Raw genomic sequence first — 21,663 nt, 5'->3', positions numbered from 1 at the left:
ATACATCCTTGAAGACAAAATGTACTTCTAGAAGACAAAAGCAACCTCATGAACACAGCACTTGCAAATTCAGTGTTAATGCATTAATTGAAGCAGAGGAAAACATTCACCCTAAACAGCATACTTCCCGGTCATTGACATTTTGGCGTGCACTAGACAAATGTACTTTGTTCAGGCCTTTACATTATCCTTTTTCATCTCATCTTAGTACTAAGCATTATTCTCCTACCTAATTTGTCTTTCTAGCTATTTACCTTACCAAGGAGAGGGCATCTACTGTGCACCCTTAGAATAATGAGAACTGTACTGAGCTTTATAGCATTGAGCAAGTGCCCAGAGACAAGAGTGTCCTGCCGGCTCCTGGCTGAGCAAAAGAATAATGTTCATCAGTAGGGACTTCTGTAAGTTAGGAAGGTGCATCCATACAGTCCAGTGGTGCAGCTGTTGGAAAATGAAAGAGCTGTACTGACACAGGTGTGCTCAGTCATCCAGGCAGAACAAACCACCACCTTCTCTATCCCTACAAGGGCTTCTTCAGTCTGAGGTTCAGAGACTTGGGATTTGTTTGAGGGGAAATTTTAAGAATTATGGATTTGGGTCTTCTAATCAGATAATTTATTTTTAACTACCATAATAATTATAGAGGAAATGAATGGTTCTAGGACATAATATTTATATATATTATGGACAGAATTGAAGAAAATTTTGTAAATGTGTTTATTTTCATAGATTAATTCAAAATTCACAAGAAAGGAGGACTGATGATGATGAAATAACATGGGGGAGTGATGAATTGCCAATAGAAACAATAAACCACGAAGATTCCAATAAAGGCAAGAATTTTATTAGCAATTTTTTCATCAAACTCAGTGGGTAGAAAAAAATAAGTGTTTGAAAATTATATTTTCAGAATATATGGTTGTGTTACTTTACCATATGTGAACATTACTTGATTCTATACATAAAGTTAAATCACATAGGCAAACATCAACATTCATTTATGTAACCAGAAGTTTACACAGTTGTAGGTGAAAATTCTCAGTGGCTTGGAGTAAAACGAACAAATAAATGTATACATGACTATAAATGGAAACACAGAGTCACAATTTTGCCATTCTAGAATGAGAAGGAGCACATTTTATTTACAGTAAAATAGGTAGGATGGCTCAAAGGTAGGAATGTATTACGCTTGAATCTCAACCTCATTTTTTAAAAGCTAGCTCTTAGAGTCCATTGGTCTGCCCTTCCTATCACTGCTTCTCTCGTTTATAACTGAGTCAGTGGAGAAATGAGGTTCTTATCCAGAGTTGCATTTTCTTCTTCATTCATATAAGGAAATGTTATACTGATGCAATGAAATACCATGGTTTTGTAATTTGAAGTTTTAGTTAAAAGAAATTAAAGAAGTGAATGAATACTTTTGGATCTAGGTAGACTGTTGTCGGTGACAGAGCTCATCAACTCCTGTATCCGGTGCTTGTTAGCCTTTAAGCTCCTGTTGCACTCACACTCAGCATCTGTAAAGGTTCACGGTTATTTCATATGAGTGAATTTTGACTCAAAATTAGCCTTCACCCCAGCCAGATGTTCAGCTTCTTGAGGAATCTTGTACAGCTTTGTGTGCCCCACGGTGCCTAGAATTACAATTGCCTGTGTGTTAGCTGCATCATCAGAATACTTTAATCAACTGATGACATAATTAAAGATACACTTGTGCAGTCTGTTGCAAGATATCTGCAACTTTTTCAGGATAATTACCTTCTGTTATAAGCACTTTTCATAGACCAGGTGCTAAATTAGACACATGCCTATTCTAAGGCACTGATAGCACTTGTTAGATAAACTCCTGAAGGCTCCAAGGCTTCATTTGCATGGAGAAAACTATCAAATACCAGAGACACTAACACTAAGTACCCAGAGTGGGTAGATGGGGGATTGGTGTTAATTGCCGCATTGTAAGGAGTTTCTGAAGAACCTCCCTTCATCTTTTCCCCCTGTGCTAGGAAACTCATTTAAATGCAAAATAATAGTAGAACTAAATACATTTTCGTCAAGAAAACAGTGCCATTTGAGTCAAGAGCCTTAAGAATTTCTGAATAGTCAATGAGGTGTTTCCTTGAAAGCTGAGTACAAGGGCCTTGCTGTGGCCAAGATTTTCCTGTGTTGATTGTACTTACCTGCCTACTGAATAATTCCAGTGCCTTATTAATTCTAAAGATTCTCTCACTCATGTAAAAATACATGAGGTGAAAATATACTAAATTTAGTTCCCTTATTGGCTAAATCAGTTGTGGGGAATTTTTTTTTTTTTAATCAACTGCTGACCTCTTGTTAGATCATCCTTTTCTGACAAATGAGGAGCTCACTGCACTTCCCATCGTCAAAGTGCTTCCCTCTGGTAAATACACTGGTACCAAGTTGAAATCAGTCATTCGAATGCTGCGGGGTTTACTAGATCAAGGAATTCCTTCTAAGGAGCTGGAGGTAAGTAGCTTCTGCAAATGGTTTTTCTTTCTCAAACAAAATTGTATTCAAGGTTAGAAGAAATTTTGAAAATTCTGATAATGTCTGTTATTTTACAACTTAACTTCCAACCATAAAAGCACCACCATCCACTGGGGCGGTGGGGGCTTGCCCAGGATGGGAATGGCTGGGGGGTTGGGGGGGGTGTCAATCAGGGGAAAAGGAGACATGTAAATCTTTAGACAATAAATAAAAAAATTAAATTAAATTTTTTTAAAAAAGCACCACCATCTCATCATATCTAGTAGTAAATTATTTTTTTAATTAGGGTCCTAAACATAGTATTGATTTAAAGGGATCTCTTTAGCCACTTTGAAGCTTGGTAAGTCTCCCCAAAGATTATTCTCCCTGCCTCATATGTAGAGATAAAGTATTTGGTGGTGGTGTTTTTTTTTTAAGTCCAACCATCCACTAGACTTCATAATTAATACACTATAAATGTGGTTCGTCATTAGCAACAGTTTCTAATTTAACAGCCCCAAGAATATACTGTTCCCCTCCATTTTCCAGAAAATATTTCTTTTTTAAGGTCTTAAGTTTAAATGTTAGAGACCTTGCGCTATCTGGTGTGGCTCAATTGGTTGGAGTGTCTTCCCATACACCAAAAAGTGATGGTTTCAATCCTGGTCAGGACACATGGGGGAGGCAACCGATCGATGTTTCTCTTTCTCTCTCTCTCTCTCTCTCTCTCTCTCTCTCTCTACCCCTCCCCTCCTTCCTTTCTAAGATCAATTTAAAAAAATAAATAAATGTTAGAGATCTTCCATCACAACCCTATTTTATAAAGTCCTTTATTTTTCTCTATCTCAGCAGCTTATTAATTTCTTCATAGTATAGATCACAGTATTTGCTTGTTTACTTCTTTACTGCCTTCTTCTCCCAATAGGGTATAAACTCCAGGAGAGCCAAAATCATATTTTTTCTCTCACAACTATATTCCCAATACTTATTACAGTGCCTTACATATACAGTAGGCATTTTCAGTATATATTTGATGAATGTGTGGATGGGTGGATGGAATAAAAAGAGGGAAAAAAAGTTGACTTTAGAACATAATACTGTCTAACTACAACTCTACTATATGGAATATTCTATGACCCCACAGACAATATTGTCAAGAAATTCTGCTCCAGCTTTAAGCCAGAGTTGGTTTTATAAATTGTATTTTTTTCTAAATTATAATTATAGACATCTTTAAACTGAATTTAAAATAAGGTATAAAGTGCTACCTCATAAAGTTAGTTGACTACAACATGTGAAAGATATTTCCAACAATATATTTTAACAACTGGTGTATCAAATTAGTATTGGTAATTTAGGCTTATTTATTTTGACAAGACATAGCTATTTCTTTTTTTAAAATATATTTTCATTGATTTCAGAGAGGAAGGGTGAGGGAGAAAGAGATAGAAACATCAATGATGAGAGAGAATCATTGATCAGCTGCCTCCTGCATGCCCCACACTGAGGATCAAGCCCGCAACCTGGGCATATGCCCTGACCAGGAATCGAACCGTGACCTCCTGGTTCATAGGTCAGCGCTCAATCACTGAGCCACTCGGGTCGAGCAAGACATATCTATTTTTTAACACTCAAAGTCTTCCCCGATCAATAGCCAATTTTGCACCCTAACACTTGCTAATCTCAACAAATTTAACCTTATTTCCTTTTTGCCTTCAGAATCTTCAAGAATTAAAACCTTTGGATCAGTGTCTAATTGGACAAACTAAGGAAAACAGAAGGAAGAACCGATATAAAAATATACTTCCCTGTAAGTTCTAATTTAGCTTCATACTAGCCTATCTATCTCTTAAGTGCACAAAGATTTATATTAGTAACAAAAATATTTAGGTATACAGTGTGAATTCCTTTTAAAATTATGTGTATTTTGAAAATCAATTAGAGGAATATTAAATAATTCTTCAGACACTCATGAATCATTACTAGCATTGTATTAGAAAATAATCAGTGATGCTAAATCGGTATTTTTAACAATATAAATTGTTAACCATATAAATTGTCTTCTGGTTGAACAATTTCTTAGTTCATATGTCACAACCAATATCTCTTTATCCCACTTACTATAAGGTTAGAGAAATGTCTGTGGTACGTCACAGCTATGTACTAGTATATGCATGTGGCACAATGGTACCACCAGGTTGCATTATTTCAGGTACCAGAAGAAGAAAAAAATCTTTTTACCCATGTTTGACTCTTATTAGCAAACATTTGATTTTTTTTAAATTATATATAAATATATGTAGGTAGCCAAAATATTGTCTAGCAATATCTTACAAAAAGTATCAGCCATATTTGTATATATATTAGCACAATAGATTATACCATATGACACACTGACCCTATCTTTGCCAGGAAGTCATAAATCCAAAGAGAAATAACTGAACCAATAATGACAAATCATGCAATCAATAATAATACAATTGCATTTTTTCTATCAAGATGGAGAACACAAAATTCATTTTGGGAAATTTCTTATAAGAAGTGACTCTTAGGTCCTAGCTGGTTTGGCTCAGTGTATAGAGTGCCGGCCTGTGGACTGAAGGGTCCTGGATTCGATTCCAGTCAAGAGCACATGCTGAGTCCCAATGGACTCAAACATTTTTTGTTATTATATGTTTATTTCTAGTCTGCAGAGGCAAGATTTTTTAAAGGAAAGAAATGGGGGAAAAAGAGATACAGAGGCAAAGAAGCATTGAACAGACTGTCAAACTACAGCGGGAAGGCAGGGGAGGTTGGGGGGTGCTGTAAGAGATCAACTGAAGGACTTGTACACATGCATAGAAGCATAACCAATGGATACAAGTCACTGGGGGGGCGGGGGCAGGTAAAGGCATGTACTGGGGGGTAGGGGAGGCCGGGGGAGGTCAATGGGAGGGAAAAAAGGAGACATATGTACTACTATTTGTAATACTTCAAACAATTAAAAAAATTAAATTAAAAAATAAAAAAAGAGCACATGCTGGTTGCATGCTCAGTCCCCAGTAGACGGCGTGCAGGAGGCAGCCGATCAATGATTCTCATCATTGATGTTTCTATCTCTCCCTCTCCCTTCCTCTCTGAAATCAATAAAACTATATTTTTTTAAAAAAAGAAGTGAATCTTAGCACTTTAAAATTGAATAGATTATGGTTTGGCATAAAGTATATGGGAATTATTTCAGGCAAAAAAAGAGAGAGAGAGCGAGAAAGAAAATGGCCAGGCTATTATCTCAGAGTCAGAGTGGGATAAGTCATGAGCTCAGAACTGCTGAGTGGGTTTGTTTCAGGGACTGAGAGGTACAAGTCAAGGAATAGAAGGACAATCAATGGAAGGTTTTGAAACCCATTACTAAGAGTCATAATTTGGGAGTCACAGAAATTACCAGTTAAATTTATAAATATTTGAAGTAGAAATGACTTCTAATGTATAAATACATACAAATTAAGTACCTTGGATAAGATGGCTTATATATACTTTTCACTGGGGCAGCCTGTTTTGAAAGTTTATATTTTGACTATATAAAATTACAGTTAGACAGAGATAAGAGTCTGTATGCCTAGAGAATAAAGTGAGCTCCCTTTTTATTGTGCTTATTATTTTGGCTGCTTATTAAAAAGAATATAGCTTAATTGCATGAGCAAGAGTTAATTTTGCCAATTATATAGGGTGTCCCAAAAAATGTTTACACACTTTGAATGATTACAAAATCAGTGTTTATTAACATACATTTCATTTTCAAAATGTAAAAGAATCTACAGAAATGAGTAATTTATTTTTTTTTTTTTTGGACAACACCTGTTTTCAAACTGATGACCATCCGGGTCCAGGCACTGCTAATAATGCGAAGCAGTGGAATTGAAAACATCAAGAATCAGTTCATTCTATATTTGTGCACCCCAATCCATCAACTATTGCTGGTTTTGTAGCGTAAACTTTATCTTTTATATATCCCCATTAAAAAGTCTAATGGATAAAATGTCTTTGTTCATAGCTTAAGCTGGTTTCACCCATTATTTCAAATCACTTAAACCTGAAAAGGAGCGAAAATTAAGTGAGTTATCAGCTCTTAAAGTGTGTATACATTATTGGGGGACACCCTGTGTCCCAAAAAAAAGTGTATACACACTTTGAATAATTATAAAGGCAGTGTTTGTACTTCAACTGTATTTTCAAACTTCCAGTAGCCTTTTAGGATGCATTTCCTTTGTTCAGAGCTTATTCTGGCTGAAAAGAAAGAAACATCAACTGAGCTATCAGCCTTTGAAGTTTGTATACATGTTTTTAGGACACCATATATTTGTAATAAGTACTTTAGTAGTTTCACTGTGATACTAATTTTTGTCTTATGAAATAATTTTCAGCATTGTCATTCATTATTAAATTCATTATTATTGTCATCATTAAAAATAAGGATGGAAAAGAAGTACCAAAGTTGTATTTGTTTCTCTAGTTAGTTATTAAGAACTTCTAAATGCATTCATTAATTTATTAATTTTAATATCTTCAGCCAGATCTATGTAAATAATATCATGTTGCAAGTTAAGGTGGCAACTTGTAGCATACATGGACAATTGTAGCATAAATGTTTGAGTAAATAGAAAATTATTTATCTTACAATTTGAAAATATACCTTTATTGAAATGTTTGTGATTTCCTCTATGGTTATGAGGAATTTTTCATCATCTTTAACTCACCCTGTTTATAAAGCTCTTGTTTAAAAATGCATGAGATAGATGACTCTGTTTTGTGGTGGTAAATTCACAGATGATGCTACAAGAGTGCCTCTCGGAGATGAAGGTGGATATATCAACGCCAGCTTCATTAAGATACCAGTAGGGAAGGAAGAGTTTGTTTATATTGCCTGTCAAGGACCTCTCCCTACAACTGTTGGCGATTTCTGGCAGATGATTTGGGAACAAAAATCCACAGTGATAGCCATGATGACCCAAGAGGTAGAAGGGGAAAAAGTTAAATGCCAACGCTATTGGCCTAACATCCTCGGCAAAACGACAATGGTCAGCAACAGGCTTCGGCTGGCGCTGGTGAAAATGCAGCCGCTGAAGGGCTTTGTAGTAAGAGCAATGACCCTAGAAGATATTCAGGTGAGGAAAATAAATCTTTCCATTTTCTAAGGCTATCTCCTAGTTGGAATGCAGGCCTGGACCCTTTCCATGATCATATCAATGTATTTCTTAAAAAAATAAAGCCAGTGATTTCTTGGTTCTCATTTCAATGGAACTAATGCCACCTATTATTTTTTATCTGATATAAGTTTAAATATGACCCTCTTCTTAAATTCTGCCAGTTTCCTCCAGTACGTACTGTATTAAAATGAAAATGAGAATACTGGGCTTTTAATGTGATCATCCATCTTTGCTTAGTGATAGCACAGAATGGCTCAAAGGCTGTGCACCGGAAACTCATTTTTTAAAAATCAAACCTTTAAGTAGACTCAATAAAACTTTTTAAAAAATCTTTAAAAAAAAAAATCTTTAAGTAGCAGATATTCCTCCATAAAGACGTCTTGGGTAATACATGGACAGTTGTAACATAAATGTTTGTCATTCCAGTAATTCCTACTGTGGCCACCTAACCACTGAATAAATTTAGCTTGAATTAGACAATTGGGTAGACCTTAAGTAAAGCTACTGTTTCTTCACCTCCACACTTGATTTCGCTACCCCTGCCCCCCAGGAATATTAGTTAGGAGTGAGTAATGTGTTTCCTATTGACGTTTTAGCTCTCTTAAAGAAAGTAGTTTTACTTTCACAGAAACAAAGCATATGAGCATATTCACTCAGTTCTGCTGGCAGCATGTAAATGTAGCCTGAGCATTTCCTTTGTGATTTTTTATTTTTGATTTTACAAAGAATTGAAGTTTATTCCTCCTTATTCATCTACACCAGCTTACATTACCTATGTAAGCACTGTTGTTCAATATTTCTTAAATATTCAATTAAATGTTTATTTAATTAAATTAAATTTTAAAAATTAAATATTTATTTAATCAATACATGTTTATAGAGTTCAGGCCCTGTTATGGAATTAAGGGATTCAGCAATTAGCACAGACAAAAAAGAAATTGTGACTTCATGGAGCTTACCCTCTGATGAGAGAATACTGATACTGTGGAAAAACCGTGCAGGTGTTGAATGAGCCACATGGACATGGTGGGGGGCATTTCAGTCAGGAAGAGGGAGTGCAAAGGCCCTGAGACTGAATTGTGCCTAGTGTTTTTAAAGAACCACAGAGAGATCATCGTGGCTGGAGCAAGGTGGCCAGGAGGCAGTTAGGTCTGAGAGATAGCTGGGCCAAATTATGTAGGGTTTTTAAGCCATTGCAATGACTGGCTTTTATCTGGGGTGAATTTGAAATGGGGCCATTAAAAAAAGGTTGTTATCAAAACATATTTTTCTTTTAGGACTTCCAAAAAGCAGTTTTTACCAATATTTAAAATGTGGATCTAGCGTCCTCCTTGATAAAGGCCCTCCACGTGTTTGTTGTTTGATGGAGTCTTTTTGTCTCTCATTTTCCTTTGATTTCATCTGATAGAAAAGCTAAAATTTGAAAGGACAAAATAATATTAAGAAGTAACTACATGTGAACAATATAGCATGCCTTTGTATTCTTATTCTATTGTAATTTCAGACACGAGAGGTGCGACATATTTCCCATCTGAATTTCACTGCCTGGCCGGACCACGATACACCTTCTCAGCCAGACGACTTGCTCACTTTCATCTCTTATATGAGACACGTTCACAGATCAGGCCCAATAATCACCCACTGCAGCGCTGGCATCGGACGTTCAGGGACTCTGATATGCATAGATGTGGTGCTAGGATTAATCAGTCAAGATCTTGAGGTGAGGACAAGCATAGGCTGAGTGAGCATTTGACCAGAAATAACGGTAGAATCTAACTGTTTTTATTTTTTTATTTATCTTTATTATTGAAAGTATTACAGATGTCCCCTTTTTCCCCCACCATTGACCCCCTCCACCCTGTTCCCTTTCCCTCCCCAGGCCTTCCCCTAACTATTATATGTCCATGGCTATGCATATATAGCATATAAGTTCATTGGTTAATCTCTTCCCATCCTCCACCCCTCCCTCTGGCATATGTCAGACTGTTCCATGCTTCAATGTCTCTGGATCTATTTTGTCCATCAGTTTATTTTGTTCATTAGATTCCACATATGAATGAGATCATGTGATACTTGTTTTTCTCTGACTGGCTTATTTCACTTAGCATGATACTCTCCAGGTCCTTCTGTGCTGTCTCAAAGGGTAAGAGATCCTTCTTTTTTACTGCTGCATAATATTCCATGGTGTCAATGTACCACAGTTGTTTTGTCCATTCATCTACTGATGGGCATTTGGACTGTTTCCAGATGTTAGCTATTATAAATAACACTACTATAAATGTAGGGGTGCATATATTTTTTCTGATTCGTGTTTCAGGCTTCTTCAGATATATTCCTGGATGTGGGATCACTGGGTCAAATGGCAGTTTCATTTTTAATTTTTGAGGAAACTCCACACTGTTTTCCACAGTGGCTGCACCAGTGATTGAGTTCTAGTTTCATGCCCTTGTGATCCGAGAAGATGCTTGATATGATTTCAATCTTCTTGAATTTGTAGACTTAGTTGATGTCCTAACATGTAGTCTATCTTTGGGAATATCCCATGTGCACTTGAGAAGAATGTATATTCTGCAACTTTGGGGTGAAATGTTCTGCAAATGTCAATTAAATCTATTTGATTTAGTGTGTCATTTAGGGTCTCTGTTTTCTTATTATTTCACCTAGAAGATCTATCCATTGGTGTCAGTGGGGTATTAATAAGTCCCCTACTATGGTTGCGTTGCTATTTATCTCTCGCTTAAAATCCTCCAGAAGTTTTCATATATATATATATATGCTCCTATATTGGGTGCATATATGTTTACTAAGGTTATATCTTCTTGTTGTATTGATCCGTTTAGTATTATGAAGTGGCCTTCATTGTCTTTTGTTATGGCCTTCACTTTGAAGTCTATTTTGTCAGATAAGTATTGTTATCCCATATTTTTTTTCATTTCCATTTGCATGGAAAAATTTTTCCCATCCCTTCACTTTTATCCTATGTGAGTCTTTTGTTCTGAGGTGGGTCTCTTATAGATGGCATATATATGGGTCATGTTTTGTTATCTATTCAGCTACTCTATGTCTTTTGATTGGAGCATTTAAGCCTTTTACATTTAAGGTTATTATTGACTAGAGGCCTGGTGCACAAATTCATGCACCAGTGGGGTCCCTCAGCCTGGCCTGCAGGATCAGGCTGAAACTGGCTCTCCGACATCTCCTGAGGGGTCCCAGATTGTGAGAGGATACAGGCCAGGCTGAGGGACCCCACTGGTGCACAATCAGGGCTGGGGAGGGACGTGGGAGGTTGGCCAGCTGGGAAGGGACTGCGGGAGGGCTCCAGGGTGTGTCAAGCCCTTCTTGCTCAGTCCCAATAGCCGGACCCCAGGAGCAAGCTAACCTACCAGTCATAGCGTGTGCCTCCTAATGGTCAGTGCACATCATAGCGACTGGTTGACCAGTCAACTGTCTGTCCCCTGGTGGTCAGTGCACATCATAGTGAGCAGATGAGTGGCCTTAGCATATCATTAGCATATTATGCTTTGATTGGATGAAGGGACAACCAGACGACCAGATATTTAGCATAGTAGGCTTTTATTATATAGGATAGGTACTTATTTGTTGCTGTTTTTATGCTTTATGCCTATGTTCCTCTCTCTCTCGTTATTTCTTCCTCTTAAAACAGTTCCTTTAGCATTTCTTGAAGTGCTATTTGGTGGTGATAAACTCTTTTAGCCTTTTTTGTCTGCAAAGCTCTTTATTTCACCTTCATTTTTGAATGATAGCCTCACTGGATAGAGTAGTCTTGGATTCAGTCCCTTGCTTTTCATTACTTTGTATACTTCATTCCAGTCCCTTCGGGCCTGAAGTGTTTCTATCAATAAATCAGCTGACAGTCTAATAGGAGCTCCCTTGTAGGTAACTTTCTGTTTCTCCCTTGCAGCTTTTAAGATTCTTTCTTTGTCCTTAACATTTGCCATTTTAAATATGATGTGTCTAGGTGTGGGTCTTTTGGGGTTCATCTTGATTGTGGTTCATCTGTGTTTCCTGAACCAGAGTGGCTTTTTCCTTAACCAGGTTAGGAAGATTTTGTCATTAGTTCTTCAAACAGGTTCTCTATTCCTTGTTAAGGTTCTTTTCCTTCTGGTACCCCTGTGATGCAGATGTTGTTAAGTTTTATGTTGTGTCAAAGCTCCCTTAAACTCTCCTCCTGCTTTTTAATTTCTTTTTCTCATTGTAGCTCTGAATGGGTGTTTTTTCTACCTATTCTATTTTCTAAATTCACTGATTTGGTCCTCCGCTTCTTGTAGTCTACTATGATTTCTTCCAGGTTATTTAAAGGATACCCTGGAGGATATTTTTTCTATTGATTTTAGAGAGAGTGGAAAAGAGGGGGAAAGAGAGAGAGAAAAATGTCAATGTGAGAGAGACACATCGATTGGTTGCTTCCACACACACCTCAACCAGGACAGGGAATCGAACCTGCAACTGAGTTACATATCCTTGACTTGAATTGAACCTGAGACCCTTCAGTCTGCAGGCCGATGCTTTAACCCCTGAGCCAAATTGGCTAGGGCCCTTCTAGGCTATTCTTTATTGCAGCTATGTCATTCTTCATTTCTACTTGATTCTTATTCATGGTTTCTACTTACTTTTTTCATGCTGGTGTAGTTCTCATTAAGTTCCATATAGTTCTCTGGAATCTAACTTTTTAATGATGTGTTAGGATTTTGGAATTTTTTTTTTATCAGTTTGTATGAATGCCTTAATTTTCTTACTATGCAGAATTGTTTTTTGTAAATGTTCAAAACTGCATGGACCATAATGAAAAAGAAATAATAATACTTCAACTTTATATTTGTTTTACTGTTTGATTTTTAGCCATGTGCTCAAAAGCCCCTTATGCATTTCATTCTTTATGTTCTTTAGGCTTATATAAAATAAAGTCAATATTGTTATCATGCTTTTAGGGATAGAAATATTAAAGCACAAAAGAAAGTATATTTTGAAATGAACAAGCTTATATTATACTCTTTTGTTGTTGTTGTTGTTACCTATTGGTGGGAAATGTATATTTTGTTAAACAAATTGATATTAAATAGTCTATCTCTAAACAGTTACTCCCAATTTAAAAATTATTATGAAATAAAGCTAATGAGTGTAATATTACTTAATATCTAAATTAGTGTAAACATTACTTAAAATGATAGAATATTGAACTATACATAATATGTAATTACAATATTTGTCTTTAAAAATTTTTTTGTTAAAAGAAGTTCTATCTTACACTTTACTCTCTATTATATCTACCATAATAATTTAAGTGGGACAAAACAAAATAGTCTACTTCCCCCTTGTTTCAAATTTAAATATCAGTGAAAATGAAAAGATCAGGAATTTTATTCTGAAAAGGAAAACATAGGAAATTTAGTTTTCCTTTTTTTTTTTCATTAGAAATTAGTCAAATTTCAGAGGAACAAGAATTTCTTTTTGGATTTTCAAATAGAATAACCTTCCTTAATTCTTGAAAAATCATAAATAAAATTATGAAATGATGGCAGAGTCAGTCACCAACTTATTTTGTCCATAATAGTTTGGACTGCTAGAAGGAGAAGGAGAATGGGGTACAGAAATATGTATAAGCCACTTGACTCTGTGAATCTGTGGCATTCAAATTGGGCTATGCTTTTCACCTAACATAGACTCTGCTTCGTTTTGTTTTGGGCAGTTTGACATCTCTGATTTAGTGCGCTGCATGAGACTACAAAGACATGGGATGGTTCAGACAGAGGTGAGTCTTGATGTCATCTAGTAAGGATTTTCATGAAGATTCTGATACTTTAAAAGTTCTAGTTTAATCATTTTTCTTTTGAGGGTTCCCACATTATTGTATAAATTCAAAGATTTATGGTAATGAGGGACTTAAAAAAATAAATAAATAAAACATGAGGACTAATTCAAAGAAAAAGAAGCCCAGCCAGCATAGGTCTGTGCTTGAGCGTCAACCTATGAACCAGGAGGTCATGGTTCAATTCCGATCGGGGACCATGCCTGGGTTGTGGGTTCAATCCGCTGATCTATGATTCTCTCTCATCATTGATGTTTTTATCTCTCTCTCCCTTCCTCTCTAAAATCAATAAAAAAAAATTTTTTTTAAAAGAAGATATTTCTAGGCTATCTTTTTTCAAATACTGCCTTTTAATTTTAAAAACGAAATGCAGTATTTGCACTGAATAGATTACAGAGCATGGGGTAACATGTTGGGGGCAGACATGTGGAGGTGGTACAAAATAGCTTGTAGTTAGTGCCATTCCTTCCCCATATCCAACCAAAAAGACAGAAGGCAACATTCTTGCTACAGAAAGTCTCCAGGAGGGAATTGATTCAGCAGCATCTACTAGAAGGCAGGAAGGCAGGCTGGGTTGCTTAACTTGGATGAGGCACTCTTAGGGACAGTGAATGGGTGGGTCTGTCTGTCCTCTCCTTGGAGCATTTTCATTTCACTCACCTGAAATTAGACCAGTTTCTCACTCGCTGACCTTCAAAGGGACTGTGTTATGTCTGCTCTGAGTAGCTCCACTCTCCTTTTTGTTTGCGTTGTGGGGAGGGATATGGAAGCTATTTTCATATATCTGTAAAGTCACATCTCTCTACTTCTTTAAGTATATGGAAGTTTACTATCTTTAAAAGTAGAATTTGTCTACTTTTTTTTATATACCTTTTTAATTCAAATTAAATGTAAATATTAAGCTCCTTCACAGTCACAGAATTTTTAGGTAAAGAAAATGTATTGACCTGTATAAGCAGGTCTTTAGACCCAGGAAGTTAACTGGCTTGGCAGATATCATTTGTGTGCCTCCTGTGTACCCACACTTTTATAACAGGTAATATGCAAATTAGCCGGGACACCATAACAGTCACAATCGGCCAGAAGGAGGCTGTGCATGCAGGTGAGGCCCAGAGTGGAGAAGGAGACAGAGACAGGGGAGCCTGCCCAAGCCGCCATGGCCGAGGACAGGCCCGGAGAGGAGAGGGGAGAGGACCTGCTCGCAGCTGCTGAGGCTGAGGGCAGGCCCAGAGAGGAGAGGGCAGGCCCACCCGCAGCCACTGCAGCCCCGCCCGCAGCCACCGTGGCTGGGCACAGGTCAAGAGGGGAGAGGGGAGAGAGGAAAGGGGAGAGGACCTGCTCACAGCCTCCGCGGCTGAGGGTAGGGCCTTGCCGGCAGTCCCGCCTCTGCGCATGAGCTGCAGAGGAAACACCTTTTCTGACCGCTCATTGGCTAAGCTCCCTGTACCACTTGCAGTGTTCTTGGTAACTTGTCTAATAAGAATCGAAGAAGGTGATCTAGGGTTTTTCCACCTCACTCCTGGAGGAAAAAACAAAGGTCTGCTGCTGGAGGGGCTAAGAAATGTCATATCCTGCCCTAGCTGGTTTTGCTCAGTGGTTAGAGCCTCAGCCTGCTGACCACAGGGTCTGGGTTTGATTCTGGTCAAGGACATGTACCTAGGTTGCAGGCTCCTCCCTGGCCAGGGCCCAGGTCAGGGCTCATGCAGGAGGCAACCAATCGAAGTGTCCCTCTCACATTGATGTTTCTCTCTGTCTTTCCCGCTCTCTTCCACGCTCTCTAAAAATCAATGGAAAAATATTCTCAGGTGAGGATAAAAAAAAAAAAAAAAAAGGTCATATCCTATGAAAGAGACATCTTAAAAATGCCTAAAGAAAATTGTCATTTTTTTTCATGGTGAAGGGACAGGAGTCTGTGTTGATGAAAACACCTTGGCGGCTATGGTGGCCGGCAGTGACAGCAGCAGCGGGGTGATGGGGGAGGCGCCTTCCCCTGATCAGCCAGGTTGCCTCCTGCAGAGGACAGTCAGTAGGACATCCCCTGAGGGCTCCTGGACTGTGAGAGGGGCAGGCTGGGCTGAGAGACCCTTCCCCGCCCCCCCATGAATTTTGTGCACTGGGCCTTTAGTCACTGAATAAAAAGAATACCCTGCTAGAATAACAGAGACCTTCTAATGGGATGGTGATGAGGAAGGTAGATGTAGACACATTAAATAAGTAAATTTTGAAGTGATAGGTGCTTTAGAGGGAAAACAGGTAGAGTGGGCTAAAGAGGAAGAGTGGTGGCATGTTGAGGTGCTATTTTAAATAGGTGGCACCACTGAGAATAACACCCCAGCAAAGATTTGGAGCAGGTGAGGGAGGGGGGTCATGTTGATACCTGCGAGTAAAAGCCTTTCAGGCAGACAACCACCTGCATGGAAGTCAAGGTGGGAGTGGGTTTATGTGTTTAAGGAAGGTCTCGTCCAGTGGCTGAGGTGGAGGGAGAAGGGGCGGGTAAGAGAGGAGATGACAGAGCCAGGGCTTAGGCTTTGCTCTGAGTGACATGGAGCCATGGCAGGGTTGTCAGTACCGAGTGACATGGTCTGACTCACATTTTAAAGGATCACTCTGGCTGCTGTGTTAAAATAATACCCAATTGGGGGAGGAGGATGCAAGGTTAGAAGCAGGAAGGTCAGGTAGGTGGCAAGCAGTGGTGGCGCTGACTAGAGTAGTAGGTGTGGATATAAGGAGAAGAGAAGTGGGTTTGCTGCCCTGGCCGGTATGGATCAGTTCATTGGGCATCATCTCATGCACCAAAAGGTTGCCGGTTCAGTTCCCAGTCAGGGCACATGCCCAAGTTGCAGGTCTGATCCCTGATAGGGAGCATGCAGAAGGCAGCCAATCGGCAATTCTCTCTCTCCCCCTCTCCCTTCCTCTCTCTAAAAATCAATAAAAAAAATTTTTTTTTTTTTAAAAGAGAAGTGGGTTTGCTAATGGATTGGTGTGTGGGAGAAGATTAAGGATGAATGTGTGGAAAATATAGGCAAGTTAAAAGACAGATGAGCAAAAAGTAAATAAAAAGTTTACTTTTATTCCTACTCCTCAGAGTTGTTAATGTTTTTAGCAACATTCTTATATTCTTCAGTCACAAGTGTGCATACTCACACACACACAACTGTTTTCACTGTGACTCAGCTATATTTATTGTTTTATACTTTCCATATAGTATATTGTGAATTATTCAACTTATTTTCAGACATATTAATTCTTTGTCAAGTAAGAAAACTCAAACCCCTGCACCACCAGCTTAATAGAGAATAATTTCACCAAAAATGTTAATATTCAGAAAACATTGATTTCCATATTCTTCTGTTCCAAATATTTAAAGAAAAGTATTTTGTGTAGCTTCCTTGGTATTAGTTTCTTGACATTTCAAAACATCAAGATGAATTCAATAAATCTAGAAGAAATTTTGTAGGAAGTTTTTTTTTTTTTTTCATTATAAAAACAAATCACCAAAAAAATGGAAGTGGTCCATTAATCGGAAACAGCTTCCGTTAGCACTCTGGGACATTTCTATCCCTGCCCCCACCCCACCCCAAGGCTTCTTCCCTTCTCATTTTATCAGTCTGATTTCTGTTTTTCATCATTTCTATGACACTGCGCAATTCTCCATCCTTCTTCTCACATTAAATATTTTCTATGTTTTCAAAATTACTCAAACCTCAAATAGTGGTGAAGCTATATTTATAAAACATTCACAGTATGCATCTAAAATCTCTCTCTCTCTCTGCCCACCCTCATAGGATCAATATATTTTCTGCTACCAAGTCATCCTTTATGTCCTGACACGTCTTCAAGCTGAAGAAGAACAAAAAGAGCAGCCGCAGCCTCTGAAGTGACCCGGAAAGAACAGCCTTCTGGGTGCCTTTCCGGTTCTCGCCTTAACTCCCAGCAGACGCTCCTGTTATCCATTAACAACGAAGACCACAGGGCAGCAAGTCCACACGATAGCATTTTGCTCGTTCTCCTCTACCTTAGGAAGGCTTTCTTCATAGCAGTAAACAATGTGGAAATGCTGTATTTTTTACAGCTACTTTAACCCATGATAATTATTTTTTAAAATTTTAACACTAACTGGATAATGCAGCTCTTTGTGACCATTAAGGCAGCATTTGATTATGGTGAACATTGTTACAAGGACACATTGAGTCTTATTTTTAATGTACCAATCTTGTTTATAGAGAAATTCTTTTCCAGTATTTTAATAAAGTAGTTATTTTATAGGGGATACTTAAAACCAGTATTTAAGCTTTAAAAGGCAATAGTGTTGGCATAGAAAAAGTAGCAGATATTTACTGAATCAATGTCTAATGTTTACTATATAGAATTTACTGTAATATATTTATATACTTTTTCATGAAAAATGGAGTGAGCAGATATGTTTGTAACTGCATCTCCTCTTTGTTATGCATCATCTCACTTTGTAAATAAAAATACACCTTAAAACATGAACAAGCCAAAACCAAAAGTGTGTGCAGATTAAACATCTTCAGTGTGTGTGTGTGGCGGGGAGGGGGGTCATTTTTTTTTTTAGTGTGGTTTTTTTTTTTTATATTTTTATTGATTTCAGAGAGGAAGGGAGAGGGAGAGAGCAATAGAAACATCAATGATGACAGGGAATCATTGATTGGCTGCCTCTTGCACGTCCCCCACTGGGGATTGAGCCCGCAACCCCGGCATGTGCCCTTGACCGGAATCAAACCCGGGACCCTTCAAGTCCGCAGGCCGACGCTCTATCCACTGAGCCAAACCAGCCAGGGCATAGTGCGTTATTTTTATTAACAATACCCAGGCCCCTGAGAAGGCAAGGTCTTCTGGACCCCAGATTTCCATCTCCCCATTTGGGCCCAGTGGTGCCAGCCACAGGGACCCGGAGTGCTGTCAGGAACCTGGTGGATCTTCAGCAAGGTCTGACGTAAGGGGCAGGTACTGACTGACAGGAGCTGAGACATTCAGGCTCCCTTCCTGTTGCCTTCCTGTGGGTGGTGCTGGCTGATGGTGCCTAAATCAGACTATTTTCAAGTTCTAGTTGTGGTAAAGCTCAGAATATCGCAGATGACAAGGAGTCCTGAAAGATGACACTGTCACATACCTGGGAGATTAAATTGTTTTTGCCTGAAGGGGAAGAGATTCTCATTATTGAATGTGCGTCACTACCTCCTAATTCTCACAGGCTCCTCCCCTCAGTGGGAGTTGCACTTACTCCCAGGACCCAGGAAGCTGCTTTGTTCATCATCAGAGGATTGACCAATCCTGAGCTAGTTACCTCCCATTTCTGACCGCACGTCGGTTTGCTGGGACCTGCGCCTTTGTATCTGAGGCTCCCTGAGGGTAGAAGACTATGTCAGTCACTGCACAAAGCCCCACAGTGCTGTCTGACTCTCACCAGGGAGCAGGTTTGAACCCTACCTCAGAAGTGGCTTCAAATCTGTCAAAAGACGCATCACCACCATCAACCCACCGCAGTAAGGAGTTTTTATAACTTGGATTATAGCTGAAGGTTTCATTTTAAAGGTTTCATTGGCTTTAAAAGTTATTTGGAGCCCTGGCCGGTGTGGCTCGGTTGGTTGGGTGTGTCATCCCTTTGCCGGTTCGATTCCCAATCAGGGCACATGCCTGGGTTGGGGGCTCACTCTGGTAGGGGGTGTGCAGAAAGCAGCCAATCCAAGTTTCTCACATTGATGTTTCTCTAAACTCTCTCTCCCTCTCCCTTCCTGTCTAAAAATCAATTTTAAAAATATTTGGCAACCCGTTTTGCGTTGGAGTCCTGAGGCCTTGTTTTCCTGTCACAGGCACAGGCAGAGGCCAGCAGAGCAGGAGCCAGTACAGCTGGAGGTGATTAGCCACCATCTGAAGTCGGCAGAGATGGGAGAGGGGAAAGCTGCGGCAAGATCCCTCTCCTGGAAAGAATGCAGCAAGGAAATGGAAACTGGGAGGGAAATGCAGGTCTCGGATTACAGCCCCTGGGAACTCCCTCAGAGTGAACATGTCCCCACCCTCTAGGCCAGGGGTCCTCAAACTTTTTAAACAGGGGGCCAGTTCACTGTCCCTCAGACGGTTGGAGGGCCGGACTATAGTTTAAAAAAAAACTATGAACAAATTCCTATGCGCACTGCGGGCCCGGGACTAGTAGGCTGCTAAGCAGGACAGACAGCGGCACCCGGCGGGCCGGATAAATGTCCTCGGCGGGCCGCATGTGGCCCGCCGGCCGTAGTTTGAGGACACCTGCTAGGCCCTGGCTCCACTGTCACGGAATGGGACTGGCCGTTTGCTTGGGCCACGCTGGTTCCAAAGCATGGCAAGGCCACAGAGCCAGGTGGCACGTGGAGGCATTCACACGTCAAACGAGTGAATAAACACAACGGGGCTCTGCACCCCCACTAGGTCTCTCTTCCCGCTGGACTGTAACCCAGGGGTGGTGAGTATTGTAAAATATACACCCCAACAGAATGGCTCCGTCATTTCTAGTCTAACAGTTCTGGGCAGGAGAGGGTTCAGCAGGTGGCTCTCCTCCCTCCAATTCCCAGGAACCCAGAAGGACGGAGGTTCTGTAATCCATACGTAGCTTCCAAGGTCATCCCGGGATCCTCTCCGTTCCCCCAGCCGGAAAAGGGAAAGCGAGTGGAGGGCCACCGGGGGAGGATCACGTGAGCTGGGCAGCCCTGGAAGCCGAACCTGTGACTGCCACTCACTCACCAGCAAGAACTGGTCCAACTGTGCCCCTCGTACGTGCAAGCTGGTGGGTGAATGGGCCGACCAGGTGTTTCCCTGTGACAGGCCACTCTGCTGTAGAAGAGGAAACAAATTGTGATGGAATAACCTGTAAAACTTAACTAAGTGCTATTTTCTTAAAAAATGGTATCTTAGTATAGTCCTGAGTACTGCAGGATTAGAAACATTTTGTCTCCAAATCAAAACTTTGGTAGGTGTCATTAGTAGAAATATTTATGAATTAAGACTTTTGGAGTGAAATGGCTCTTGAGAAAAAATCAGGTGTTTACATCTGTGGTTCCCAATACCCTGCTAGATCCGTTGGGCTTTTTGTTTGTTTGTTTTTAATGCTCACCTGAAGATATGTTTTTCATTGATTTGAGAGAGAAGAAGGGAGAGAGAGAGAAAGAAAACATCAATATGAGAGAGAAATATTGATCGGTTGCCTCCCGCACTCACCCCAACCAGTGATCAAACCTGCAACGTAGGCATGTGCCCTGACCAGGAATTGAGCCCACAGCCTTTTGGTATACAGGACAATGCTCCAACCAACTGAGCCACCTGGCCAGGACAGATCTCTTGGTTTTAAAATGACTAATTATCTAAATGCAATGTGATGAATACAAGAAATTAAAAAAAAAAACCAAAACGGCTCACCAAAGCAATCCTCTGATCATAGATACCTTGACTGCAAGAGAATTTGTTCCCATTTTACATAATTCAGAAACATCCAAGATACCTTGTGATGGTGGAGAAAAATATAGGTAACATTATGCATTGACCTGCATAATATTTTTAAGCTAATTTAAATGTTAATATGTCAATTAGAAATTGTATTTGATTATAAGTAACCAAAAACCAACCAAATGAGCTTGCACAAATTAGAGATTTCTTTCCTTAAAAAAAAAAACAAAAACATGTTTTGAAGTAGGCAGTTTCTGGAATATCAACAGATACATAATTATCCTGGCCTTTCCTCCATGGCCTGGAGATGGCTGCTGCAGCTCCAGCTTTTACAACCACATTCCAGAAAGGAAATGGGAAGACAAGACAGGAGAAAGGGTCAGTACATGCCTACTTAGGGCAAGAAAACAAACTTTTCCAGAATTTACAACTAGACTTCCACTTATTAGCAAGAACTATATCACACGGCCATCTCTAGCTTCAAAACAGCTTTTAGCCAGGCATATTGCTGTCCTGAACAGAATCTTGGTTTCCTTCGTAAAGACAAAGGAAACAAGAGGTACGGGAGAGCAGCAAGTAGTGTGTGCCTTTCCAGTTCTGCCAGATGACATCATTTCTGCAGTAGCGAACACTGGGTCAACCTTTAAAATCTTCCTGACCCCAGAACTATCTGAATGTGTAACTTGGAGAAGAGATTCACAAATGGGAAGTATTTTATTTATTTATTTTTTT

The 21,663-nt window shown here is 39.4% G+C and overlaps 1 protein-coding gene across 1 annotated transcript in view; it reads left to right on the top strand.

Moving 5' to 3' along the window:
- Window positions 1-17,995, top strand: part of PTPN13 (protein tyrosine phosphatase non-receptor type 13) — a 211,339-nt gene extending 193,344 nt beyond the window's left edge. The window contains exons 42-48 of the mRNA XM_080676988.1: window positions 730-833; window positions 2,336-2,484; window positions 4,204-4,294; window positions 7,288-7,625; window positions 9,172-9,387; window positions 13,375-13,437; window positions 17,280-17,995. Coding sequence (XP_080533114.1) covers window positions 730-833; window positions 2,336-2,484; window positions 4,204-4,294; window positions 7,288-7,625; window positions 9,172-9,387; window positions 13,375-13,437; window positions 17,280-17,375 — 1,057 coding nt within the window. The 3' untranslated portion in view covers window positions 17,376-17,995. The remainder of the gene's footprint in view (window positions 1-729; window positions 834-2,335; window positions 2,485-4,203; window positions 4,295-7,287; window positions 7,626-9,171; window positions 9,388-13,374; window positions 13,438-17,279) is intronic.
- The last annotated feature ends 3,668 nt before the right edge of the window (window positions 17,996-21,663 follow it).

The sequence above is a fragment of the Plecotus auritus genome (assembly GCF_963455305.1).
Source record: "Plecotus auritus genome assembly, chromosome: 1".
Taxonomy (NCBI): domain Eukaryota; kingdom Metazoa; phylum Chordata; class Mammalia; order Chiroptera; family Vespertilionidae; genus Plecotus; species Plecotus auritus.
The sequence above is the reverse complement of the archived record's forward strand: the minus strand, read 5'-3'. Positions and strand labels throughout refer to the sequence as shown.